The sequence below is a fragment of the Osmia bicornis genome, chromosome 16, assembly GCF_907164935.1.
Source record: "Osmia bicornis bicornis chromosome 16, iOsmBic2.1, whole genome shotgun sequence".
Taxonomy (NCBI): domain Eukaryota; kingdom Metazoa; phylum Arthropoda; class Insecta; order Hymenoptera; family Megachilidae; genus Osmia; species Osmia bicornis.
In genome coordinates, this window is record NC_060231.1 from 4,629,474 (window position 1) to 4,652,107 (window position 22,634).

The 22,634-nt window shown below is 37.1% G+C and overlaps 2 protein-coding genes across 3 annotated transcripts; one reads left to right on the top strand and one right to left on the bottom strand.

The window, feature by feature from the left end:
- Positions 1-4: 4 nt before the first annotated feature.
- LOC114871549 (uncharacterized protein F13E9.13, mitochondrial) lies at positions 5-4,166 on the bottom strand. 2 transcript variants are annotated; one of them, XM_029177591.2, is made up of 6 exons: positions 3,930-4,166; positions 3,494-3,576; positions 3,283-3,423; positions 3,009-3,208; positions 2,801-2,928; positions 5-2,740 (listed from the first exon to the last, which is right to left on the bottom strand). In XM_029177591.2, exons 2-6 carry the CDS (start codon positions 3,566-3,568, stop codon positions 2,544-2,546), a joined length of 741 nt encoding a protein of 246 aa, XP_029033424.1. In that variant the 5' UTR covers positions 3,569-3,576; positions 3,930-4,166; the 3' UTR covers positions 5-2,543. The 2 variants fall into 2 exon arrangements, with proteins under 2 accessions (XP_029033424.1, XP_029033423.1); XM_029177590.2 differs by having other exon boundaries at positions 3,852-4,166.
- A 1,015-nt stretch (positions 4,167-5,181) lies between these two features.
- On the top strand, positions 5,182-20,172 carry LOC114871552. The gene is made up of 3 exons (XM_029177597.2): positions 5,182-6,705; positions 19,727-19,928; positions 20,051-20,172. The coding sequence occupies exons 1-3, from the start codon at positions 6,631-6,633 to the stop codon at positions 20,170-20,172; spliced, it is 399 nt and encodes a 132-aa protein (XP_029033430.1). The 5' UTR covers positions 5,182-6,630.
- Positions 20,173-22,634: the final 2,462 nt, after the last annotated feature.

Sequence of the window (22,634 nt, forward strand, 5' to 3'; positions counted from 1 at the left end):
TTGGTAGTGTGACACTTAACTGTTGTTATTTATATATTAAATACAGTATAGATAGTGTAGCACCGGTATAATAATTCACTATAAAAAAACTTCTGAGAAACATTTTAAAAATACCGTATTCCTGAATTACAGGGATCAAAGAGCGGTGGACAAAGTATTTTTGTGTTTTTATTTTTATGCTGACCTTCAGACCGGTTACTTAGGATTCTGTATGCTTTTAGCAACGTCCATTGATATAACAACAATATTTCGTAATTTAACGACCAACTGGCGTTTCTGAATAACTCCCAACGAGATTTCGAATCGAAAATATAGCGGGTGGCCCGCTGATTCATTGATCCGTCGGTGATGACAAAATCCTGGGTGGGGGAACGCTCAGCTGGGCGAACAGCTGCTGGTCGCTGTTAATGCTAGGACACTTGGAAAACTTCCTTTTTACCTAGCATCCATTAAATTTCCGTTACTTCGCGAAAAACCGTAACCGTTCCTGGAAAGCAAATATTACCAGGCTCGAAGACAAAGCATTTCGTTCATTAGAATTGACCAGCTCGATCCATCCAGCCGCTATGCGTTTCCTTGAAGCAGTTTCATTTACCTCATAGCGACATCGTTGCCCATAGTGGCAAGATGGCATCATATGTAGCAGTGTTTCTCAAAATGAAAACTACCAATTGATCACAGATTACAATACATTATTATATCATCTCGAGTATAAACAACTGATTTAACGCTTTCATCCTTATCGTACAAAGTTTATTTGATAAATATAAATATTTGTAATTACATTGTTATTTAGAGATTAAAGAGGTAAAAAGAGATTATGTGATAGGATCAAGGAACATTAGATAAGGGATAAGAGATAATGCATGAGAAATTAAGAATTCATGCAAGAGGAGAATGAAATAAAAAATTGAACATTATACAGATAATCCTCAACTTTGATTTCTTATTGTAATTATGTTGTTGAAAAATAATCAGTAATTAAAATTGTTTGTTGTTTGTAAATATAATGAATTCTGATGAAAATGGATTGTATAGTGGACAGGACGAGGTTGGGATACCACTGTCGAGCAGTGGCATAGTGGCAGTCTAACCAACAACTAGACGCCTGCGCGAGGCAACCCTGTCAATACTGTTGGGGGATCCCTCCATTTCCCTGTTGAATTGATACGAGTCAATGCACGGCAGTAACCAAGCTATATGAGAAATTTTTTGTTTCCTACGACCCAGTATCGCGTACTCCGTTTTTTTGTCATTAATTTTGAGTCATTTACTGATACTTCCAACAAAAACCATGAAACGCATTTCGCGGACCTTTTTTGTATGCGATATATGCATATACAGTGATAATTAACTATCAGAGAAATACGAAAACAATGTTATGATAAAAACGTATCGTTTTTTTCTTTTGAATCGAAAATGATTGGAAACGCACCGTGTACGTTGAACAAGGCAAATGAATATATAAATGAGATAACGTAGTTCGTTTAAAATATTCGTTCGTACGTAATTGAAGATTTGAATTTACACGGGCCGAGTTTTATTTGATTGAAAACATGCCAAAAATTTCACGATTACCGTTTCACAAGCGGAAGAAAATTCTTTGCCAATAGAAATAGTAGAAATAGATAAGATATAAGATATATACGAATCTGTATCGTTAACGATATTATATATAATTCATCATTAACCTATTGTTTATTTCTGTCAGTTTTATTTCTATCAAAATATGTACATAGATCTATATTGGTCTTCTTTTGCAAGTGAATAATTTGTTACTGTCTATCGCATCATTTGTGTATACGTATAAAATTTTAAATATTTATTTACATTAATTATAAACACAAAAACTGAATTGGCATGTTTTCAATATTTACATTTACACTTGGCATGTACTATAATTTCTAAACACATAAATCACAGCTGAAGATGTGTGACATATGAATGGTATAAAAATAATTTGACTGTTTCAAGGATAAAAATAAAAATAAGTTCCTCTATCATTTTTCTTCCTAAATTTAATTTTTTTTCAACAAATTCACCATTGTTTCCTACTCTTCCCGGGGAATGCCTGTTGCCGCGAACAAAAGCGCGGGAAAACAATAAATAATGGCGCGTAAATTTAAATTTGGATTTAAACTAACGTCTAAATATATAAAATTGATTTCTGTACAAAATTAGTTATCGTGTGTTATGTTAAAAACTGAAAGATTATGTTATATTTGTAAATCCCTAGCCTCTTTAAATAAATTCTTCTAAGAAATACAGGTTAATGCTCCATAATAATAAATTCAGTTTAAGGTCTGGGTTTACACCCCACCATTAAAAGCCTATTCATGCACTGTGTAGGACAGGTTCCCTTGAAACCGGTTACCTGTGTTTCCGCTTTACCTTACAATTAATTTTTTTGTCATTTCGCTGGGAGTTTCGATTATCACCGATTATTGTAACAAAAAAAATTTGTTCCTTTTAAAAATAAAATGTGTTTATTTATATATATGTATAAGAAAAATATAATTTTTAAAAAAGCATTATTTAAAATATTATTTTGGATTCTGCAGTTTTTGTAATATTCTCATGAAATTATATACTTTTTCATTATCTATTGGATTTTGCCATTTTCCATCTACTTTAAAATATGATCCTACAATCACTGCATCTGATGATAAATAATTTCCTATGTTACTTATTGATACCCCAGAACCAATAAGAACAGGTCCTTTGGCAATTTCTTTTACTTCTGCATAATGTAATTTTGATATATACAATAAATTGTTAATAAATTAATATAAAGCTTTACCTTTAAGTTCTGCTGCACTTGCTGGATCACCAGTAGCAGTTCCCGTCAGTATTATTCCATCAGCTAAGAAAAATTCTGCTGCTTTTACTGTTTCTGATAAGCTTACATCAGAAGTGATTGAATGTGAACTACACAAATATGATTATTACTAATGAAAAAGACCTATGGAAAAGATGAGTTTCTTTTTGATTAAAGCATCATAAATCACCTATGTTTTTTTTTAATATCAGCAAGAACAAGAACATCCTCTGCATCAATCTGCTTTCTGTACCTCAATAAAGAGCCAGCACATGCATCTGTAAAACCTTCATCTGCAATATGAGAAAAAACAAATCCTTCTGCTCTAATAAACTGAAAATCAGCAGCTTTTGCTACAGCCATTGCTTCTTTGTTACATCCTCCTAAAATCTATTTTTTTTCTTTGATAACAATTTATGAACAATGTACAGAATATTTCATGAGATATATTCTCTGCCATTTACCTGTACACCACAAGGTAAATTATCAGGTAATGCTCTTTTAATTTCTGTACAGATTCTTGTCATAAATGCTGTAGTTTCTGGAGATATATCTTTGGGCCCTACATATGGAATATCGTGCATGTTTTCCACCAAGATACCATCCTTAAGTTAACACACAATAATCTTGATCGCTACAGAATCAATGATTCATATATTTTCTAATTATACTTACAACATAACAATCTTTATATATTAATGCTTCCTTTATAGCATTATCTAAAATTTTCCTTGTATCACCACCATACATAGGTGATCCTAAAAAATATTACCTTAAAGAACATTTATTGTTAAAAATATATTGTGATAACAACATATTTTTCTGGTTGTTGTTCATTCATTGATTAACAGTGATATGATGTTTACAGCAAATGTTATTTATAACTGATATATTCTTTTATATCAAGAACAAAGATAACGCATTTATGTGACATTTCAAACTTAAGAATGATAAAGACAACTGTCAACAACTTTTATTGGGAGAAATTTTTTTTATGCAATCATTTAATTTAAGATTTTGAAATATTTTATACCAGGCAATGCACCAACATGTACCATCCCAATAACTGAACACCTTCCTTTATTAAAAAGTGTATGAAATCCCAACATACTTTAAGTCACTTGTTTATAATTACTTGTTAACAATCACGGTTTTATGTACAAGTATATAAACTATACACGTATAGATTTCTAATAACTACACTTTGCGCATAAAACTGTTGCGTGTCTGTTGAACAATTGAGGTTAGAAGCTGCAGCTCTGATAAACCGTTGACGTTTAAAAATGTACGAGAATTAATTTAAAAATCACATCACAACGAATTCCGCGTCGGTAAAACAGCCCAGGTTTCATTGAAAATTAGGCCGAACAGAAACTGAATAATGACATTTAATAACAATATCATTATTACTATATCTACATTGGATATAATGTAATATACTGATCCATTCCCACAGATCAATGTACATTTAATAACAATATCATTATTACTATATCTACATTAGATATAATGTAATATACTAATGTATACATAAATGTCATACATTTATCGAATGTTAGAACAAAAGAAAACGTAAATACCATCGTCTACTGGTAAGACGGATGGTTCTCGTACTGAAGAGCATTGAAGCGCCACCTTGTGTCAGTTTTATTCCGGTAGTGAATGCGGTAACGCGTATTCTATTTCATAAGCGGTATTTTAGTGTTTTTCTTTTTAAAATTGAATGTTTTAGTGTGTTATTTATTAAATAAGTATTTCATTGATGGTTTGTGATCATATTTAATGCAAAACAACATAGTGATTTCTTTGTGTGACGAAATTTCGAAGATAAACGGACTCCAGAGGAATCGTACAGCATTTTCTGCAATGAACTCAACTAGTCTTCAACACGGTAGGGAAAATAGCTTTAAAAATGGTTCATTACTATGTTTTATTGATAGCAATAAAGGATATTATGGTAGTTCTCATTTCTAATTTCAATCAATAGTAGTTATTTGATTACTTTTATGGCGCCAAGTTTATGTTTCTCCGTGATGCTGCAACGCTTCGTTACAGCGTCAAACGCACATATCCGTGGCGCTAGTTACGTTTCGTTATGGCGCCACATATTTGAAAATTTAAATTGTTTCTTATAAGGCTACATGTATTTAATGTTATACTTCGGGGCTCAATAATATGATTAATGATAGAAACATTGAATATCAGACGAGAATAATTAAATAGATAATAAATCTCTACCAAAAATAACGAATAAGTAGAAATCTTATATTTTCTACAAAAATCTTCACATATAACATTTTATTTCTGAATTTCTATAGTTTTGAGGAAGCCTAATATTACAACAATATTGACACACTTTAAAATATTTCATCTCTTCATGCTTTTATCCATTCCAAATTTTACTGTCAAATATCGTTTTCAATTTAAAAAGCTTATCCCAACTGACGGTAGCTTTACACAATGCTCACAGCGCACACAAACACTATCCATTGAATTTTTCATTTCTAATTCCATTCGAATCTCGTGCTCCAATACATTCGTTTTTATCCGGTGCTTCAAGCATCCCGTGCCAATATTTCTCCACCGTTCCATCCACCTGTTAAGCCTCCTGGCCACTTGAAAAGGGTTGTGTACCCTGTATCTATAGATACTCATTTTGACATGCGTTCCGCGTTCCCTACGTGTTCCCAAGCGGCACGCGCCTGTTTCTTCCGTCAGTATCGCTCAGTCCTTCAGACGAGAGTGTTCCGCGTAGGTCTGCGTCCGCAGGCCCTCCTCCTCAGACCCTCTAGAACCAATCCTTGCACTTCATTTCTCCACAAACTCACCAATTTCAATCAAATAGTTAGTGTTTAAACTTAGGTCTAGTTTAAATGTTCGATATATCTTATAGATCGTAAAAATAATGAATATTGATCGACTGATCTCGCATCGCTCTGCACGTACATCGACAAGTTGGACTACTCGGATAGTTTGTTGTGAATGAAAGTTTGTGCCGTGTGTCAATCAACAAGTAGCTCCTGGGGTATATAGGACGCAGGATTCTCGGAAATAACGTAGATCTCAGGTTCGTCGAAGTGCCGCGAAGAGGTGCGAGGAGTGACAGGAACGTAATTACTCTTCCGGGCGAACGTTCGCCAACCTCCTTCCGGTAGGAGTGAGTGACAAGGATCTCGGGGAAACGGGGCTGGCAATCGTCGAATGATCGATCGTTTTCGCGGTTATGTAATCGAAATCGAAATCACGGTCGAGGCTCTGTGACCCTGAAGACTGGAGAGACTGTATCCTACCTGTAGCTTCGAGATTCAACTTCAGCCCCAAATTGAATATGGTGAACTTAACATTAAGGCTACCCGAGGCTAACTGTTACGAACAGATACAAATGGGCCATGAACTTTTGAACTAATTTCCACGACAAAAGATCCTGTCTCCTTCAGCATCAACACAGTTTCCAGTTTCGAATCACAATCAATACTAGAAGCGATCGGGTTGCAGGACGATCGGATTCCTCTCCCTAAGACGATCCTGTAACAGAACATACCGTTACTGGAATATTCCATTACCGATGCTGTAACGAGCCGGGGAATCCAGGATGCAGGAAGACGGTATACTATAATGGCCGCGGGGAAAATGTAACGTCAACGGCGGGAAAACATGAGCGGATCGGTATCGCGCGATAATGTCACGGGGTTGAGATGTAATCGTAATCTGTGCTGGTGTGTCGCGATAAAAACATCATAGCTGTAGGACAGGTGGATCCTGGTGTTGTGGACGCTGGGAAGGGCAAACTTGACACCCTGGCTGTGACGTCGATGCACATTTGCGCGCGAATCTTTGCGTGGGCATGGGATTTCTTCGTCGGTAGCGGCGCCTATCCAATGCAGCATGTGAGTTTTGACATCATCGTTTTGATTTTGGATGGAATTCCTAAGAGATGATGGGGAGGGGGGCAAAAGTAGTGATTTCTTTTTAATTATCTTCTTTTATTTTATTGTTTGATGCCAATCGGCTGGCATTTATCAGCATAAAATTGCTACTCCTAGATTATTACTCATTTTTAAGACTGTTCAGGTACTTGAAAATTCAGGTACCGGACACCCCCTTATATTTCTACGTGTATTTTCATTTATTTTTTCACTCATACTACCTTAATTCGTTTATGCATTTCACGTTCGTCATCGTTACGCAGGAAAATTCCCTTTAGTGTATCGGAAATAACTGCAGCTCGCAACAATCTGTTGCTCGCGCCGAGTTACTTACCAGAGAAATGGCAGGGGTTGGGGATGAGAATGATGGGTTGGAAAGTTGGAATTGAACGTAATCCAGTTTATTTCCATCGACAGAGGTAATTTTTCAAACGACAGCAAACGACAGCACTCAAAAATTATTACACGACTTCAATCGATCGATTGTAAGCATCGAAACACGGGCATTTCCGGTTTGTTAACGAGGAACATGGTATGGTGTACTAGTTTTTTCTCCATGGCAGAATTAATTGCCATGCAGAAGTTGTTTTTTAAATATACCCTTTTGCGAGGGAAACTTTCTACTTGCTGATTATGTAATTATCAGATTCAGTGAAATTATTTGTATTTTTTGAACTGTTAATTGGTTCAGCTGTATTATTCGAGATGGAAATGAATATTCAACATAGAAATTGAATAAGTTTTTAATAATGTTGTAATCTCAATTTTAATTTAATTTAAATTTAACAATTTGTTTCGGAATTTATTTTTTTACACAATTTCAAGACATAATTCTTGGAATGATTAAATTATTTTTATCTTTAAATTATTACATGGAAATTCAAGGTATTCTATGATAGTTATTTTTATGACTTTTTTTGCACTGTTGTCGATCTAATAATAGACCTGAAATTGTTGGCTATCGATATTGATTCACTCGACACTCTACATCCACGTTGCTTAAAACGCTTAAGTATTAGAGCTGGAAAATTATTATCACCAATTACTGGTGAGCTTTTAATATCCACTGTCGCTTTTATTTTAACGAGAAAATGTACCCGTCATTAATATTTGAATTGTGCGAAATTATTCTCCTGTCACAACAAAATCGTTTCGACTGTATTTATTTCAAAATATTCCTTTTAATCATAAGTTTCCTTCCCCATTGTCAAGGTGTAATTGTTCCCTTCATCGAAATATACCTTACCAATTAAGTATTTTAATCTCAACAGTAACTGAATTACGCCCACGCAGCCCCAAATAACTTTATGAACGAACTTCCCACAGATTTTCCTGAAATTATGTAATATATTGAAGCCCGGTACAGAAATATAGATTACAAAATCGTTTCTTCGGTCTCGTAAAAGGAATTCTAGTTTAATTTTGGTAGAGGAAGTTACTTTTAGATATTAATAATTTTATATTGATCATAGACTAATATCTTTTACATTCTCCATTATTTTGCGTTGAAAACTTATCTTTTAAAATAAGGAACTTTTATCAAAAAAGGGTTCATAAATTTTCTAAAAAGAAATTCATAAAGGAGCATGTGGTCTCTCGACGCCAAATCGATCATTCTTTTTCCCTCCATGTCTTAAATTTTATTTAATATGAGATCATGTGAAATTGAGGGGAGGGGATGAAGGGGTTAAGTCATCATTTTCCTCGTTTCAAAATTATTTAGAAAAAGGGACAGAATTTTGCAATTTTTATTTAGTTAAATCCAAACGAATTTTATCGTGATCCATGGGGAAAGAAAAAAAAAGAATACTCGTTTGGTTATTCGATGACAGCCTCCTTTTTCCACCCCCTAGAATTGCACGTTTCGTGTATAAATAACGAGCCTCCTTATTCATGATTTTATTCTCAGCAGGGAACATTGCTATAAAACGGTTCCTTTTTCAATGCAAGATCCTCATTTCCTTTCCTTTTGTATCACGCTTGATCGCCGCTGAGAGCGATATTTATGGAGCACCATTCAACCGGACAATTTACAATAGCCTTTGAGAAATCGCTGAATTACCATTGGGAGAAGTCATTTTGATTTGATCTTGTTTCGGAAGCTTCGAAGTTCCCTTCAGGAGAACTCGTTAACGAAGACTTTGAGAATGAGCGGAAACTTTAGATATTTCATTATTAAGTGTTCCTTAAATTATTTGACACCGACGATGGGTCTTGCAACTTTTCGTTCTCAAAAGACGAAACTTGGGAGCGGAGAGATTCTGTTAAAACTTCACAAGCCTCTGACAATATTCCACTGAATTATTTACTAGATAGATCGGTAACTTGGCCTGCCTCAGGTAGTCCAGTCATTTTATTACGACATTTTTTGCGACTGAAGGTGTATCAGGGATTTACAGGTCACCTTACGTTTTCGTTGCAATATGTAAGTGTCACCGGCTGTCTAGACGATTTCGAGGTGACTTAAATCGAGAATCATCAGCATAACTTGGTAGATATCGAGGTTGGCCTTAGGTCTGTTAGGTATTCCACTTGATAAAATCTCATGCTTTTATTTTTATTCTATTCTATACAACTAAAGTGCAACGTTCGGATATGCATATGAAACCACTTGGTTACTTCTTCCATGTTGATTCGCGACCGTGAACAAAATGGCGACCGCGACGCATCGACGGGCCATCGTGTTTCCTTCTAAGTTTACGAGAAAGGGAAGCCGGTCGTGTTGTGTAATCATATTGCCAACTAATGGGTAACGTCGGATGAAAATAATTGCTTTATCGCGTTGCCGATATTCTCTCGACAAACGCATCAGCTTCATTACACGTGCAGGACATTATGCGTTCCATCGGAACTTCCCTACCGGAAACTGTCTCAAACGATAACCTCAACTTGACACATTTGTACCAGGCTAACTTTGTTCATCTACGTGATGGATTATAATCCATGTTTCCAGAGGGTACTAATAGAGTACTTCCTGTTGAATGGTGTCTCCATATTAGATTTGCAAGATTAAAGTTCAAAATTGTTTAATTAATGTGACAATGAGGTTAGGATTTCTATGAAATCTTTGATTGATGTTTGGGTCATTTTCAATTTTGCATTTAGGCAGTCTTGAAACTTAAGGCAGTGTACAATTAAGCCCCTTGATCCCTGGTTTACAGGATCAGTGCCCTAACCTCAAAGCTACAGAGACTTACAGTGCCAAAGCAGACTTAAATAGATCTAACCTTGAATCTTGCATTTGTGTAAAGTCTTAAAAGTTAGGGAGATAATTACTTAGTGTCAAATCAGACCTAACCTGGTCTTACAACCGTGCTTTAGGATTCCCAGAGTTTGCTGACCCATTTCATAATATTTGGTAGGCACGTGGTAAAAGACAAGGAAGAATGTTTCCCATAAATTCTTTCAAGTTTTCCACAGAGGGGACCAGAGTAATGGAGAATGTGCTTCCACTCCTCACGAATCGATAGCACGTTTTCATGGTCTTAATAGAGGAAGTCTGTAGTACCAGTTCGGTAAAGTCGTAAAATCGAAAGTGAAATGAAAATACAAAGACGTCGCCACCCTATCTCAGGAAGAAATCTCATTTTCTGCTATTGCCATCCGTAAGATCTACTCTGGACCTTCGTTTATTCGTTTCCAGTGTTTTTGGCCCGTAGGGACCGGATGGTTGGACCTTCGATTCTTGTAGGGTCTTGATTACTTCCCTTGTGATTGCTTCCGATTTCGACGAATCCGTTAAAATTGCTACTTCGTGAATTCCGTAGATTGTCACACGTTTAATGTTGAATAATTCCACGATCCCCGCAGTTCCGCGTGAAAAACGTTCAAAACTGCAAATCGTTCGCTGTCATATCGGTTAAAATTCCAATTTTCCGCCATTCGAATTCCCGGAATCCTGGCGTTCCGTTGTCCAATTGTGCGGGGCACGAGGAGGTGTCGTAATACGAATCTGTCGGTGACACGTCGATGAGCAAAGGGTGCGGGTCAAGGGCGGGAGTCAAGTTCGAAAGCGATTCAATTAGCGACCATTACGCTTAATGATCAAGAAATAAAGGCTACTGGAATCCCGAGGGGTGGAATCCTTTGTACATCCGAATTCTACGATCCTTTGTGTCATCCGAGACTCGTAGTCGTCCAAGATAATTTAACTCGAACAAGAATTCATAAAGCATATTACATAAACAAATAATTTAATGATAATTTAAACATCGATTTTGGGCTTTGAATATTATTTGCTTCGCTTTGCATCCATACGAAGCTTTCGAAGTTGCGGTTCCTTTGTATTTGGTTCAATATCAATATGTCCTTGTTGTCACAAAATTATGGATGACATTTCCAGAAGGTACGTCCACAATTATTGGACGACCACTTTGCCCAGTGACTTTTACACATTTCCATAGAGTGAACAGAATTTCCATTTATTACCGAGAACGAGTTTACTCAAATTTTCATTAGTGACCAAAGAGCAACATCAGCAAATAAGAGCTTCTTGTAAATTTCCTTAATTACTTTAATGGCGTCTAACATACACAGCTTAGGATGAACGAAAGAAGTTTTTCTTCCCTCCAAAATCTACCCTTATTATTCCTCCCTCCGTCGCGTGTAATGGACACGTTGACCTCCATCCTCGCGAGATTGCGTTGTTCCTTCATCCCCCACGAATGAGTGTTTCACCGCGATAAAACGGTTTCTCCTCGCCAATGCACCACCTTACCAACCAGATTCATTTGTGCAATCCGTGATTTCGCTACATTTGTGACAAATACAGTGGCTGCTCGATAGTTCTTCATTAAAGCAGGGAATTATCGAACGACTACTGTGTGTGGTATGAGAATTTCCACACCTAATAAGAGGAATCGTGAGAGTAGAAATGAGGATGAACAGTGCTAGCCTAGATGGACAGCTGTGTCTGTAGGGATGCAACATATACATGGTCCTACAAGCAGCAGGCACTTGAGAGCATCCCTGAATAGCAGTATGCAGATGCTGTATTCATCTGGTTAGTATGAATGGGTAGATGGATTCTCTCTCGCATATTTCATTACTCTTTGTATCCATGGACTATTAGGTTGAATTCACCTTGGGCAAGTGGCAGGCCCTGCTGTCCTTATCAGTACCTAGGCAAGGTCCTAGGGGTGAACAATATGTCCCATCTTTACCTCTTTCTATCCTTTGAGTCCAGAGTAGTCTTGCTCAATGGAAACTCGGCCTCAGGCCAACACCTGATAATTTTAATATTGCTCTTGTACCATCACTTAATCTAATGAATCCTTTAATTAAGCATTAATAGGAAATTGATGCGGATGAATTGATTCCAAGTCCAACAATTTTTATAATAATTTTCAGAGAGGTACTATGCACAATGGAACTCAATAATTCAATGTATGCGAGTATATCTGTCTGTGGGAGTAACACAGACCGTCAAGACATGCGGTTGCTTTAATTCCAATTCGTTGTTGCTTCAACAGAGATTTAATTAGCTTCCCCCGTTAATGAAACACGTGGTTTATCACCTCTAACAATCTGCTATCACGGTTTGGTTGAAATACCTTTGCTTTGAGACTGTTTTGTATTCATTGCCTGTTCGTTGCTTGTATTACAATGTTGACATTTAGAGAAATCTGCTGATATTTTACTGTTAGAATTAATGTTAATTAGAAAACTGTTGTTTGATAACTTTTCTAGGTTCTGTGAATTATTTTGTGCATCTCAATATGTTGTTAATTATTTGGGAAATTGAAGGTCTCTAATGGGCACAATTTTCACAGATGAAAAGTTTTAAAAATAACATTTAATATTTCAGATGTTTTTGATAGGACAAATATTGAAACGAATATTTCGTTTAATTTAAAAGCTACAAAGCATATATAAATATTGGTAGCGTGTACTATAAATACAGAGGTTAAAAAATCAACGCGAAAAACGAGAGAAAAATTCATATTATCAAAGTGGAATAAGATTTATTCGTGGTATGAATTGGAAAATTTGTATAGTGTATTGTAACTTTTTTTATTTTTTAGGTTAGGATAATCCATTATTTCTACGAGTTTGAGGTTAGGAAATTCAGATATTGATATTTTTGAGGTTAGGTAATAAAAACTAATCCATTATTTCTACAATTTCCAGATTACAAAACAAAATATTGGTATTTCATTGTTCTTCATTTTTGAGGTTAGGTCAATCCATTATTTCTACAACTTTTCATTAAAAAATTGTTAAAATTGGTAATAATAATACTTCTTAGATTAAGTAAATGTTCAATTTTCAAATTTAAAAATTTGAAGCCACCAAATAACCAGGGAGAAACTTAAAATCGGTTTTCTTCTAACATTTCCAAGATTTCCCTCGATTTCCGTGAAAATTGAACGTATTTTCCGCTCGCTATGAATTTATGCAACAACTTCTCAGCAAGCTGGCAACTTTTTCAGCCGTAAAATACGAATTATGTCGAAGCTTTCAGATAAAGTACAGATCTTATTTCGAATGAAGTTCGTGATAAAAATATATCACATCCTTTGACTGAAATCTGGAAACAGTTTCTTTGATCAAGTTTAACTTCCGCTTCTTTCTGCTTTCGTGAACCCAACTGTATTTTCATTGTGAAGCTTCTCCTGTATTTTCAGACACTGTTATTCCATTTACCTTTAATTAACTCCATGAAGGTTATTGCTTCTTCGTTCATCTTTAATGTTATTACAAATTTACGTTCAATTTTCTCTGATAAGCTTCTTTTAATACCAAAGTCATTTCTCTTGGCGATAAAAGTGTCTTTCAATGGCCGATATCTAATTTATTTTTTAAGACAAAGCTTTCGTTGAATTTTTAATAAGTCATAACCTCAAAAATTTAAATTTTATATTCGCTATTTATACGGCACTCATTGTTTAGAAAATGTTTCGTCAGGAAATGGTCCTTTATGGCATCAGATAACGAAATCACTGAATTCCTGCGGGGAAAAGTTGTCCTTTTAATACCCATTTCGATGATAATACTTGCGTAGATTACGATACTGCTGTATTGATTTTTCGACAGTGGTTTCTGCGTCTATCACTGACGAGCAATTTTCATTGCTATAACTAAATCGTCCAAATTAAATCCATAGCTTAGTTATGGTATTACCGTGAATTACTTAGGATTAGAATTAACCTAACCTCAAAATTATGCAACTAATGAGCCATTCCCTGACTTAAAAAATAAAAATCTCAATATACTATAATAAATCTGTATCAAAATACAGAAAGACCATAAGGGTTATCTAATTTTTCTCTGATAGATCAAGAATAGGTAACTTACTATTAGAAACCTTTCTATGCGCCCTTCTACTCAATGAACTGATTATTAAGTTCAAAGGCAGTGTCAATAATTTATCAATCCATCGTGCATCCTTCCGGTCGATTCAGTTTTATTTTTCTTTCGAACCTGAACGAACGCGTACGAGGGATCATAAAATGAAAGCTGCCCCCGTGTACCATGGCTATCCGTCGGCTTATCTGTCTTTATAATCGTCCCCGTCCTCTTATCTGACAGTTCATTTCTCTATTGGCACAATGATACCGTGTATCCCTTTTCCTTTTATACACACCCATTCACGTAGATTCTTGATAACTCGAAGGGAACGTATGATCGAATGCAGCTATGTGGCTCTAGGCAGGTCACGTTCTGAAATGTTTAGCACACAGGGAATTTCTGAGTCATCTAAATGCAAATTTTCGCCTGAAACAGCGGGTTCACTTTTCTAAGGAGCTAACCGACTGTTTTTCTGCTATGCAGATTTTAATATCCTCTAGGAAGTTGTTTTTAGGTACATATTGAAAAGAAAAGTATAATTCTGTTCAATATATCACGTTGCTCCAAAAATAATATCAGTTCCCTCCAATTTTGAGGTTAGAATGATCCATTATTCTTATTACAATAGGTTGTGGACAGAAAATGGCATTTAATTTTAAGCTAATGAATTATTTCCAGCCCTACTCTTTATATCGTTGCAGTACAGGGTTTATAATTTAAAGAGGTTATGTTCAAGATTTCCTGCTATTATTATTGGCTCACCATTTTTTTTTAAAAGGATGATGAAAGGCACGAAAACTGGCTTTGAAAAAGTTAATTCAGCACTTTCTGCTTTTTTGTACCCCTGCCGGATTGATGCGCATTGGAATTGCACCCCGGAGAGGTTCAACGGCGACAAACAGCCTCGGGCGTCGAATAAATTATCCGGAAACGCGAGGGAAGCCTCTACACTTGTCCCGGGTTAATTTATTCCTGCTACCGGTGCTACTGTTTCCTTGACTATCCTTGGGAGGACACGTGGTATACCGGCACGCCAGTACCGTCCGTCTAATTAAACTCCTCCGTCCAATTTTCACCTAATAAACCTTGGGTAGCTGTGACAAGTTATCTTCCATCAGTGATACGGTCAATGAAACTTGGTAGAATAGAAAGAAATTTCAATGGAGATAGTGGAAATGGAATGGGACCAGATCTGTTACCATTCAGTTAAGACAGGGAGGGTCTTGAGTCATTTGAGCAGGTTTTATGGCAATTTCTTTCGTGGAATCTAATTAGAAAGCACTTGGAGCATTTGAATTCTAAAAAAGATCACTAAATACTTCTAATTTATTCAGTTAATTGGCGGGGCACTATAGATGCTTATGACTAATTGTGAGTTAGGCCTGGGTGAGATATACTAAATTTGGGTGTTTAAGCTAAAATCATTTAGTGTATGTAATTGGTACCTACAGACCTTGAGAACATTCTCTGCGGTTCTTAATTTTCTAAATTAGTTTGCTGAGTACATTAGCACACAGAGACCTATTAACCGAGTATTCTTAAATTGTTTTTCCCAAGTGACCGAACGAAGCTTCTTCACGTAGTTCATAAGATTCCTCAAGGTCAAGATTGTCTCCTGAAGGATTTTAAACACAGTTTCTCTGAAATTAAATCCACGTCTTATCCATGGAATGACGATCCGGAGGAGGAAGCTCGAGTAATTCTCCGGCAGCTCAAGGCTACCCTTTCGTCCCTTCAAACGTAAGCTCACCAAAGACGTTCCACGTGGTTGGAAGTCACGTTTCTCAACAATTAATCGAACAAATATCAAGCGTTGAGATCAGAACGCGTCCTTGTTGAAATCCATTAAGAACGGATCAGATGGACCGTCGCGTCGTGTATCAAAGAAGGAAAGCACAGAGGACAGTTTCGATCGATATGCAATTAACGTCCGAGACTCGTGGAATAATAGGGTTGCAACGTATCCGGGACAAATATTTGTTTTCGCAAACAAACGAGTGCAACGCGAAAGCCAGCAATGATATTTTTTTACCGAGGTTCGCGGATCGTCCGGTAATACACGTGTTACGAATTTCATTTTTGCCTTGGTCGAAGCTTGTTTTCAATTTTCCTATACGTGCCTGTCCTCTGTAAATCTTCCCACGAATACAGAATATCGATGAAACACCTAAGAAAATTTGTTAAATGCCTTGAATTTTCTATGCTAATTGAAGGGCACTAAGGTGCTTATAGCCTTGCTTTAGGTCCAGCAAAGGGCTTTAGGGATGAGATTAGGCCAAGATGGGATTTTGTAGTAAATATTGATTCGAATAGTATTTTCATGATGAAAAATAATTCTGTGGTGAAAATATAAGGACTATCATTTTATTTATCAATCCAATGGTTGGATGACGATCAATTGGGCAAAGACGTTGGTAGAGTTTTTCATTTCTATCATGGAAGTCGCTTAAAGTACAGTGTGTCTTAAAGGTTGAATTATTCATCTGTTTGACTTGCAAAAATCGGTTTTGCCAACGGACGAGGCTAATCCAATTTGTCGGAGCTGAGGTGTTGAATGATTTAACTACGGGGGCAAACTAATTTCCCGTCCCTAAGAAATAGAATAATTCAAATCCTAAATCGTATCTTCGGGGTCCAGGTAGCAAAGTGATTTAACTGGTCAAACAAGATAAGCCTAAGATCATCAACACCACCTTTGAAAATGATTTACATTTATTCTAAAAGTTGAAAACAATTTCTAAACATTTTCAGTTTCACATTATATTTTTAAATTGTTTCTTTTTCACATTGTTATTATTAATATGTGAAAGATCAAATTTCTCTTTTTCTCTAAAATTATAAGAAAGCACTTCTTTGATGGGACGAGACCTTTGATATTTATTTGATTGCAGAAGTACAACGACAAAACACCATTGTAACTCTAACCAAGGCAAGAGGCGTGGGTTGAAAGAGATGTACATTAATCGATTCCGAATAAATGTTTCGTATTAAAATCAATATATACATTTTTATACAGGGATTTATTTGCAAAGGTTCGTCAAAAGGAGGATTTATTAAACAGAGTGAAACTGTACGTTGAATTTTTTAACCTTTTGATTTAACACGTGGAGTATTATTATTATTCTGACTTTTTCACCTTCCCACTTGTTTTATGAAGGTTTTAATTATGGTTCTGCTTTTTTTTTATTAGTAGAATTAGTAATGTAACCTAATCTCAAAGATGTAACTGTTTCTTCCAAATTAACAATCACTTAATCTCATTTTAATTTTTTAAGGAATAACATTTCTTTTTATACATATCTACGACAATTATTCTTTTTATTAATAGTACAGCTTCCTTTGTAACGAAACACGTACCTTTCGACGTTATTTCATCTCGTGAAACAGGTAATACCTTTTCCCATTCGCTGGCTGGATTTTTTTCCCCCGGTAACTTGAGCATATTAAAGAGAGAGAATTCATAATGAAACATTACCTCCCATTTTATTCGGTCGCGAGAATAACGCTGGCTTTATAGGAACCGTATATATCTTCTTACTATCGTTATTTGTTCCGTGAGAGACTTATTAAGTCACGTATTCCAGCCACGTTGATCCATAGAGTATCATAATCCCATAATTATTCCTATCCTAGCAATAATTACTGGAGAAACGGGGCTTCGTTATGAGAGAACTTTTGGTTCTGCTGGATTTCATTAACAACACCTCTGGGGATAATTTTCGCAGCGGCCGCTGCCACGAATTTAAGCGTCGACGAATTACTCCTTTCTGTTAATCCGCCATTTAGCTTCCACTTGGATTTTGAAGAACGAACGAACGGCTGCGTTTGTCCCAGTCTTTTAATCCACGATTCCAATTCCAGGCAATAACCTTTTTCCCCTCGACGAAATTTGTTTCTGACAAAAAAAGCTGTTCCACTCGATTGCTCCTGCTTCCATGTGCCACGTGGGAAGTTTCCAGTTGTCGAGCACATTTCATTGGACATTACCAATCCAGGGTAGCTGTTTATGCTTGAGGAATGAAAATTAATTTTTTTTATTGCTTCGTATGCTTTAAGAGGTACTTTCGCTGTTTTGAATTTGATAAAGTAATATAGCATCGTACATATTTTTTATATTCTAAGAAGTTTCTTGTTAAGAAAACATATCCAGGGAACCGTTGTACAAACCTTGAGGCTAGACACGAAGGGTCGGTTTACAGAAATGAAAATTTTGTTTGTTTCGATGGGAGAATCATCCTAACCAAACGAGTCTAGGGCAGAAAGCAGAGATGAAAGGATCACGTATCTGTAAAACAGCGTTCAATGGGAGCAGAAGCTACCTGTTGACTGAACTCACAGAATCGAAGTACGTCTCTGCGTGGGTGGACAGAAAAATGCAGGAGCTTTTGAATTGAGCACAAAACACTGCTTTTTGCTCGTTGAATTCTAAAGGTTTCATGTTTTCCAATTTTCAGACAGTTTCGTCAATACTTTTTCCCGAGATCGATATAAACTTAATTCCTGACTCTGATCTGACAGCTTTGTGTTTTGATCCCTTTCCCTGTTGCAAGCTTCAAATGTGTAAAATGTGATCTAGAAATTGTACGGATTGGTTTAGTTATTGGTTTGAACAAGTATTGCAATAAAAATTAATTTATAGTGAAAGAAATCCATTAATATCCAAATCAATTTTACTTTGAGTATTCAACTCTCGGACGGCGGACCATGAAGAGAGCCCTGATTTTAATTTAATCTCGCATTACTTTCATTTATTAAATTCGACGTTGTTCCTTTGAGAATTATTCTTCCAATATATGAAACTCTTTCGTTTAATTAATAAAAATTGGAATTTATTTCCGATTCTATATTCTTACCAATTCTAACAGGTACTATGCAGAACCCTCTACGATCCTTAGAATCATTTGAACGAAATATCAAACTTCCTGCCCTAGAAACGTCACGATATTAAACGTTCAATCCTACTCGATAACCTACAATTTTTCTATCGACATCTCTTCGATTCGACCTTAAAGCTGAACCTTCATGCTTCAACGGTGTAATAACTTGCAACTCCTCCACCATCACACCTACACCTACTTAAATCACAAATTCCTTCTGCCTTCCAATTTTTTCACAACGCCTCCTTTATTTTCCAGAAAAATGTCAAAGTCGTTAGCAAACGCCTATAAATATAAATTTTAAGGGTTATGACTTTTTCATTGGAAGTCTAAATTATAAAGTGTCATGTTCGAGGCTACATGATCCGAGACTAAATGAAACGCATGTAAAATTTAATTATTTAGAGAGTACATTTAATTATTTGAAGAGAACCGCAAAGTAAGGTTATTAATGTCACAGAGAATCCAGTTATCGAGGTGGAGCGAGAGAAAATTTCCCGGCAAATCAGCCGAAGCTGTGCCGTCGCCTCCTTTAAACTCACGCTTCGTCTCGCTTGTTGGAGACCTTTTTTTTCTACGTCAATAATTTTCTCAAAGCAGCGAAGAAATATCATAGTCTGAAAGCTCCCTTGGGTTTACATCGAGTGATGGACGCTTTGAGTTAGCTTCCGCTGTCACGTGGGACCTAGATGGCGCATTGTTGGACCCAAAATGCTTTCAACTATAATTCCACGATTAAGCGTTAATTCAATGTGTTTCTTGAGATTGAAGCTTAATTGCCATCAAAGGATAACGTCTCCTTGTTGTATTTACAGACCGTGGGAATAGAGGTGCGGGTAACCAACGAGGTGCCCGCAACCACGACAGAGGAGAACGTACTGAAGGATGCAGCACCACCCTGGGCAACAATGTCGGTTCTCAACAGTCGAACCTCCCCGTCAACCCCTACGAATCCCCATCCGCAGTATCTATCTCCGCACGTGTTTCAAGGGCGGAACTCTTTGTGCTGCACCAACGGTAAGATCTTTACCTTAATAGAAGGTGGATGCGAGTGCTTTGAGCTTCGCTAATTCGGCTTAGGATCAGGGATAGTTAATTTAACATCTAATTTATTGGATTTCACTTCTGTCATGTTGCAGATTACACTTTGCGTCGGAGACGTCCAATGACACTTCGGATTGGACCACGGTTGAGCCTTCCAAATAAAAGTACCTCTGCCCCGACGACCACCACTGAGGGGGAATGGCCAGCACTAGGGTGAGTAGTGATTTTTATGAACTATAATTGGTCTGTTTTAATTTGAAGCATTACAAAAATATGTTTGCATCGTTGTGCTTCATTTCGAATTGTACTATGTCCTACCGAGGAAGTATTACATTTTATACCGACAATACACAATATTATATCGACAGAGTTAAGTGTTGGTACAGGTTTCTACCTGGCCATTTTAGGGTAAAAGGAAACCCTACAATATCGACAGCTATTTTACCCTCAGTCTAAAAAAGTAGAACCGTAGTGCTTACCTACAGATAGGGATGAAGTTATTGACTTTACCATCGACTGCATTACAGTAAACTATATTATCGATGGTTGTAAATATAGAATTCTTGAAAAATTTTCTTAGCACAAGAAAATCACCCCTAAATGCAAAAAACGTTGGACACCTCAGTTAAAAGACATTTTGCTTAAAAAATTTAATAACCTCGTCACTTTCCGTAATATAGGAACCAAATTAGGAATTATGATTCGTGCAGACTTCTCTGCATGATTCCCTCACAGTTGTTTTTAGTTTGCTTGCTTCTGTTTCCTAGCAAAAGTATTATTATCGCCACCGTTGCTTGGTTACCTAAGTTCGCGTGGTCGTCGGGTGGTGCCGTGACGACTCGAGGCGTCGGGACGCCGCCACCCCTCGTGGTTCCCCCGTTCTGCAGGTTTTGTTGTGACCACGACGACGGCTTTGTCGACAGTCGCGCGTGATTGCGATCGAGCAGTGCGGATTTAAGATCGCTCCGGTTTCAAACTACCGCGTGTGCCGCGCCTTCTATTGTCATTCCACCTCTCCACCCAGGGGAATGATCGTCCGCAATCCCTTGACACCCTTGTACAGACTCCACAATTATTCACAACCAATTCCGATCCTTTTACCGCGTAATTACTCACACCAGTCCGAACGAAGCGCCAGAAACTTCCTTTTCGAGATTGAAACACGTCCTTGTGTAACAGAGGGTAAAACCTCCCTTTCCATCAGTGTTTGAATTTTGGGAGGACACGTGTCCCTCAAAGGCGTCGCTGATAACACCCTCGGATTTGTTTTATGTACGTGGCCAGTGGTTTTTGAAGAATGAAAGGACTACCCAAGCTACTGTGGGACCTCGCTGAAGTGTCCCTGATGAATCTGAAGAAGTTATCACTGTTACATTATTAAGGACCTGTGGGGATTGGTGTTATGAGGACGTTAATTATGTTGGAGGATTTAGTGAAGACAGTGACAGTTTCAAATGAACTCTGTCTGAAGATTGATCAAGAGCACAGTTAGACCTATCTAGAAGAAGAAGAAGAGGGCAGCTGTTTTTTGTATGATTCCTATGAAGCCTGCAATTATCTACCAAGTTTGCCAGTGGTAAGAGACTCGTCTTCTGGATTTGGTAGTGCAAGGATTGAACAGAGGATTAAGAATAGTGCTCATATATTTTATCAGTGAAGATGCAGGAAGAGGAAGTAGCGTGGAATCCACAGACGTTAAATCAGTGTCTTGTTAAGCTGAAGAATTGATAACTCAATCGAAGCGGGAGAAAGAGGTTTTAGGTAACGAAGCTTTATCCTTCACAGTAGGAAACTTCGGTGTTCGTCTTGAGACGGGTAATCTCTCACGTGACTTCCGCCTTCGCGTCGATACCTCAATCTCCGAGCCAGGATTTTTCTTGAAACTTTAATTGGAACCTCACAACCCTGGCCTAACCTAAATCCCTTATTTATGAAGCACGATTTTTCCTCTTGAAAATTTAATTAGCCTCTTCTGAATCAGACCCAACTCACGCCCGACCAAATCCTCGACCTCGAATCCAGTATTTCTTGCGATTAAAGTTCTTCATCCCCTTTGACTTCATTCAACTTCGAGACTACCTGTTGAGGATGCGGTCATTTCAAAAGTGGCTAAAGTTTCTAGACGGTTTCAAACATTAAATCCAATTTAGAATGCAAGATACATATGATTCATGAGGTGTATAGAACCGATCGATCCGGTCAGCTGATCGGTCAAGATAACTTGTTGCGAGCAGGACACCGAAGTTTCCAACCGCTCTCAGCGGTCTTTAATGCTGTTCATGGATTTGTCGATACCTTGAAGACCTGCAGTAGACGTGGTCACAGCCACGCGTATGCAAAGCACGTCACGTTATGAAATCTGCATTTGTCAGGCTTTCGCTAGCTCTGAGTCACTACAGTCGTTTCAAGAGCGAGGTATATAACAGTTCCTCTTTGCCTTTTTTCGATAACTCGATGATCGATTAGGCAACAATCGACTGCATATTTTATCGTGGAATGTTGAAGCTCTTCTATTCGTTTCGAATGCTTCTGCCAAGTGTTTTTCGGCTCTAGTGTCGTAATACGACTGTTTATCTATGGATTCGTGGAATCGACTGACTGGAAATCGATATGTTTGAAAACCTTGGAAGTTCAGGAAATTTTCATGCATGTGAGTCGTTCCTTTCGTGAGGCGTGAAG

Coding starts and splice junctions, on each gene's coding strand:
- LOC114871549 (XM_029177590.2), bottom strand. CDS start 3,927: ATGTTGGGATTTCATACACTTTTTAATAAAGGAAGGTGTTCAGTTATT. Junction 3,424..3,493: donor TATATAAAGATTGTTATGTT/GTAAGTATAATT, acceptor TGTTAACTTAAG/GATGGTATCTTGGTGGAAAA. Junction 2,929..3,008: donor GATATTAAAAAAAAACATAG/GTGATTTATGAT, acceptor ATATTTGTGTAG/TTCACATTCAATCACTTCTG.
- LOC114871552 (XM_029177597.2), top strand. CDS start 6,631: ATGCACATTTGCGCGCGAATCTTTGCGTGGGCATGGGATTTCTTCGTC. Junction 6,706..19,726: donor GCGCCTATCCAATGCAGCAT/GTGAGTTTTGAC, acceptor TTGTATTTACAG/ACCGTGGGAATAGAGGTGCG. Junction 19,929..20,050: donor CTCTTTGTGCTGCACCAACG/GTAAGATCTTTA, acceptor GTCATGTTGCAG/ATTACACTTTGCGTCGGAGA.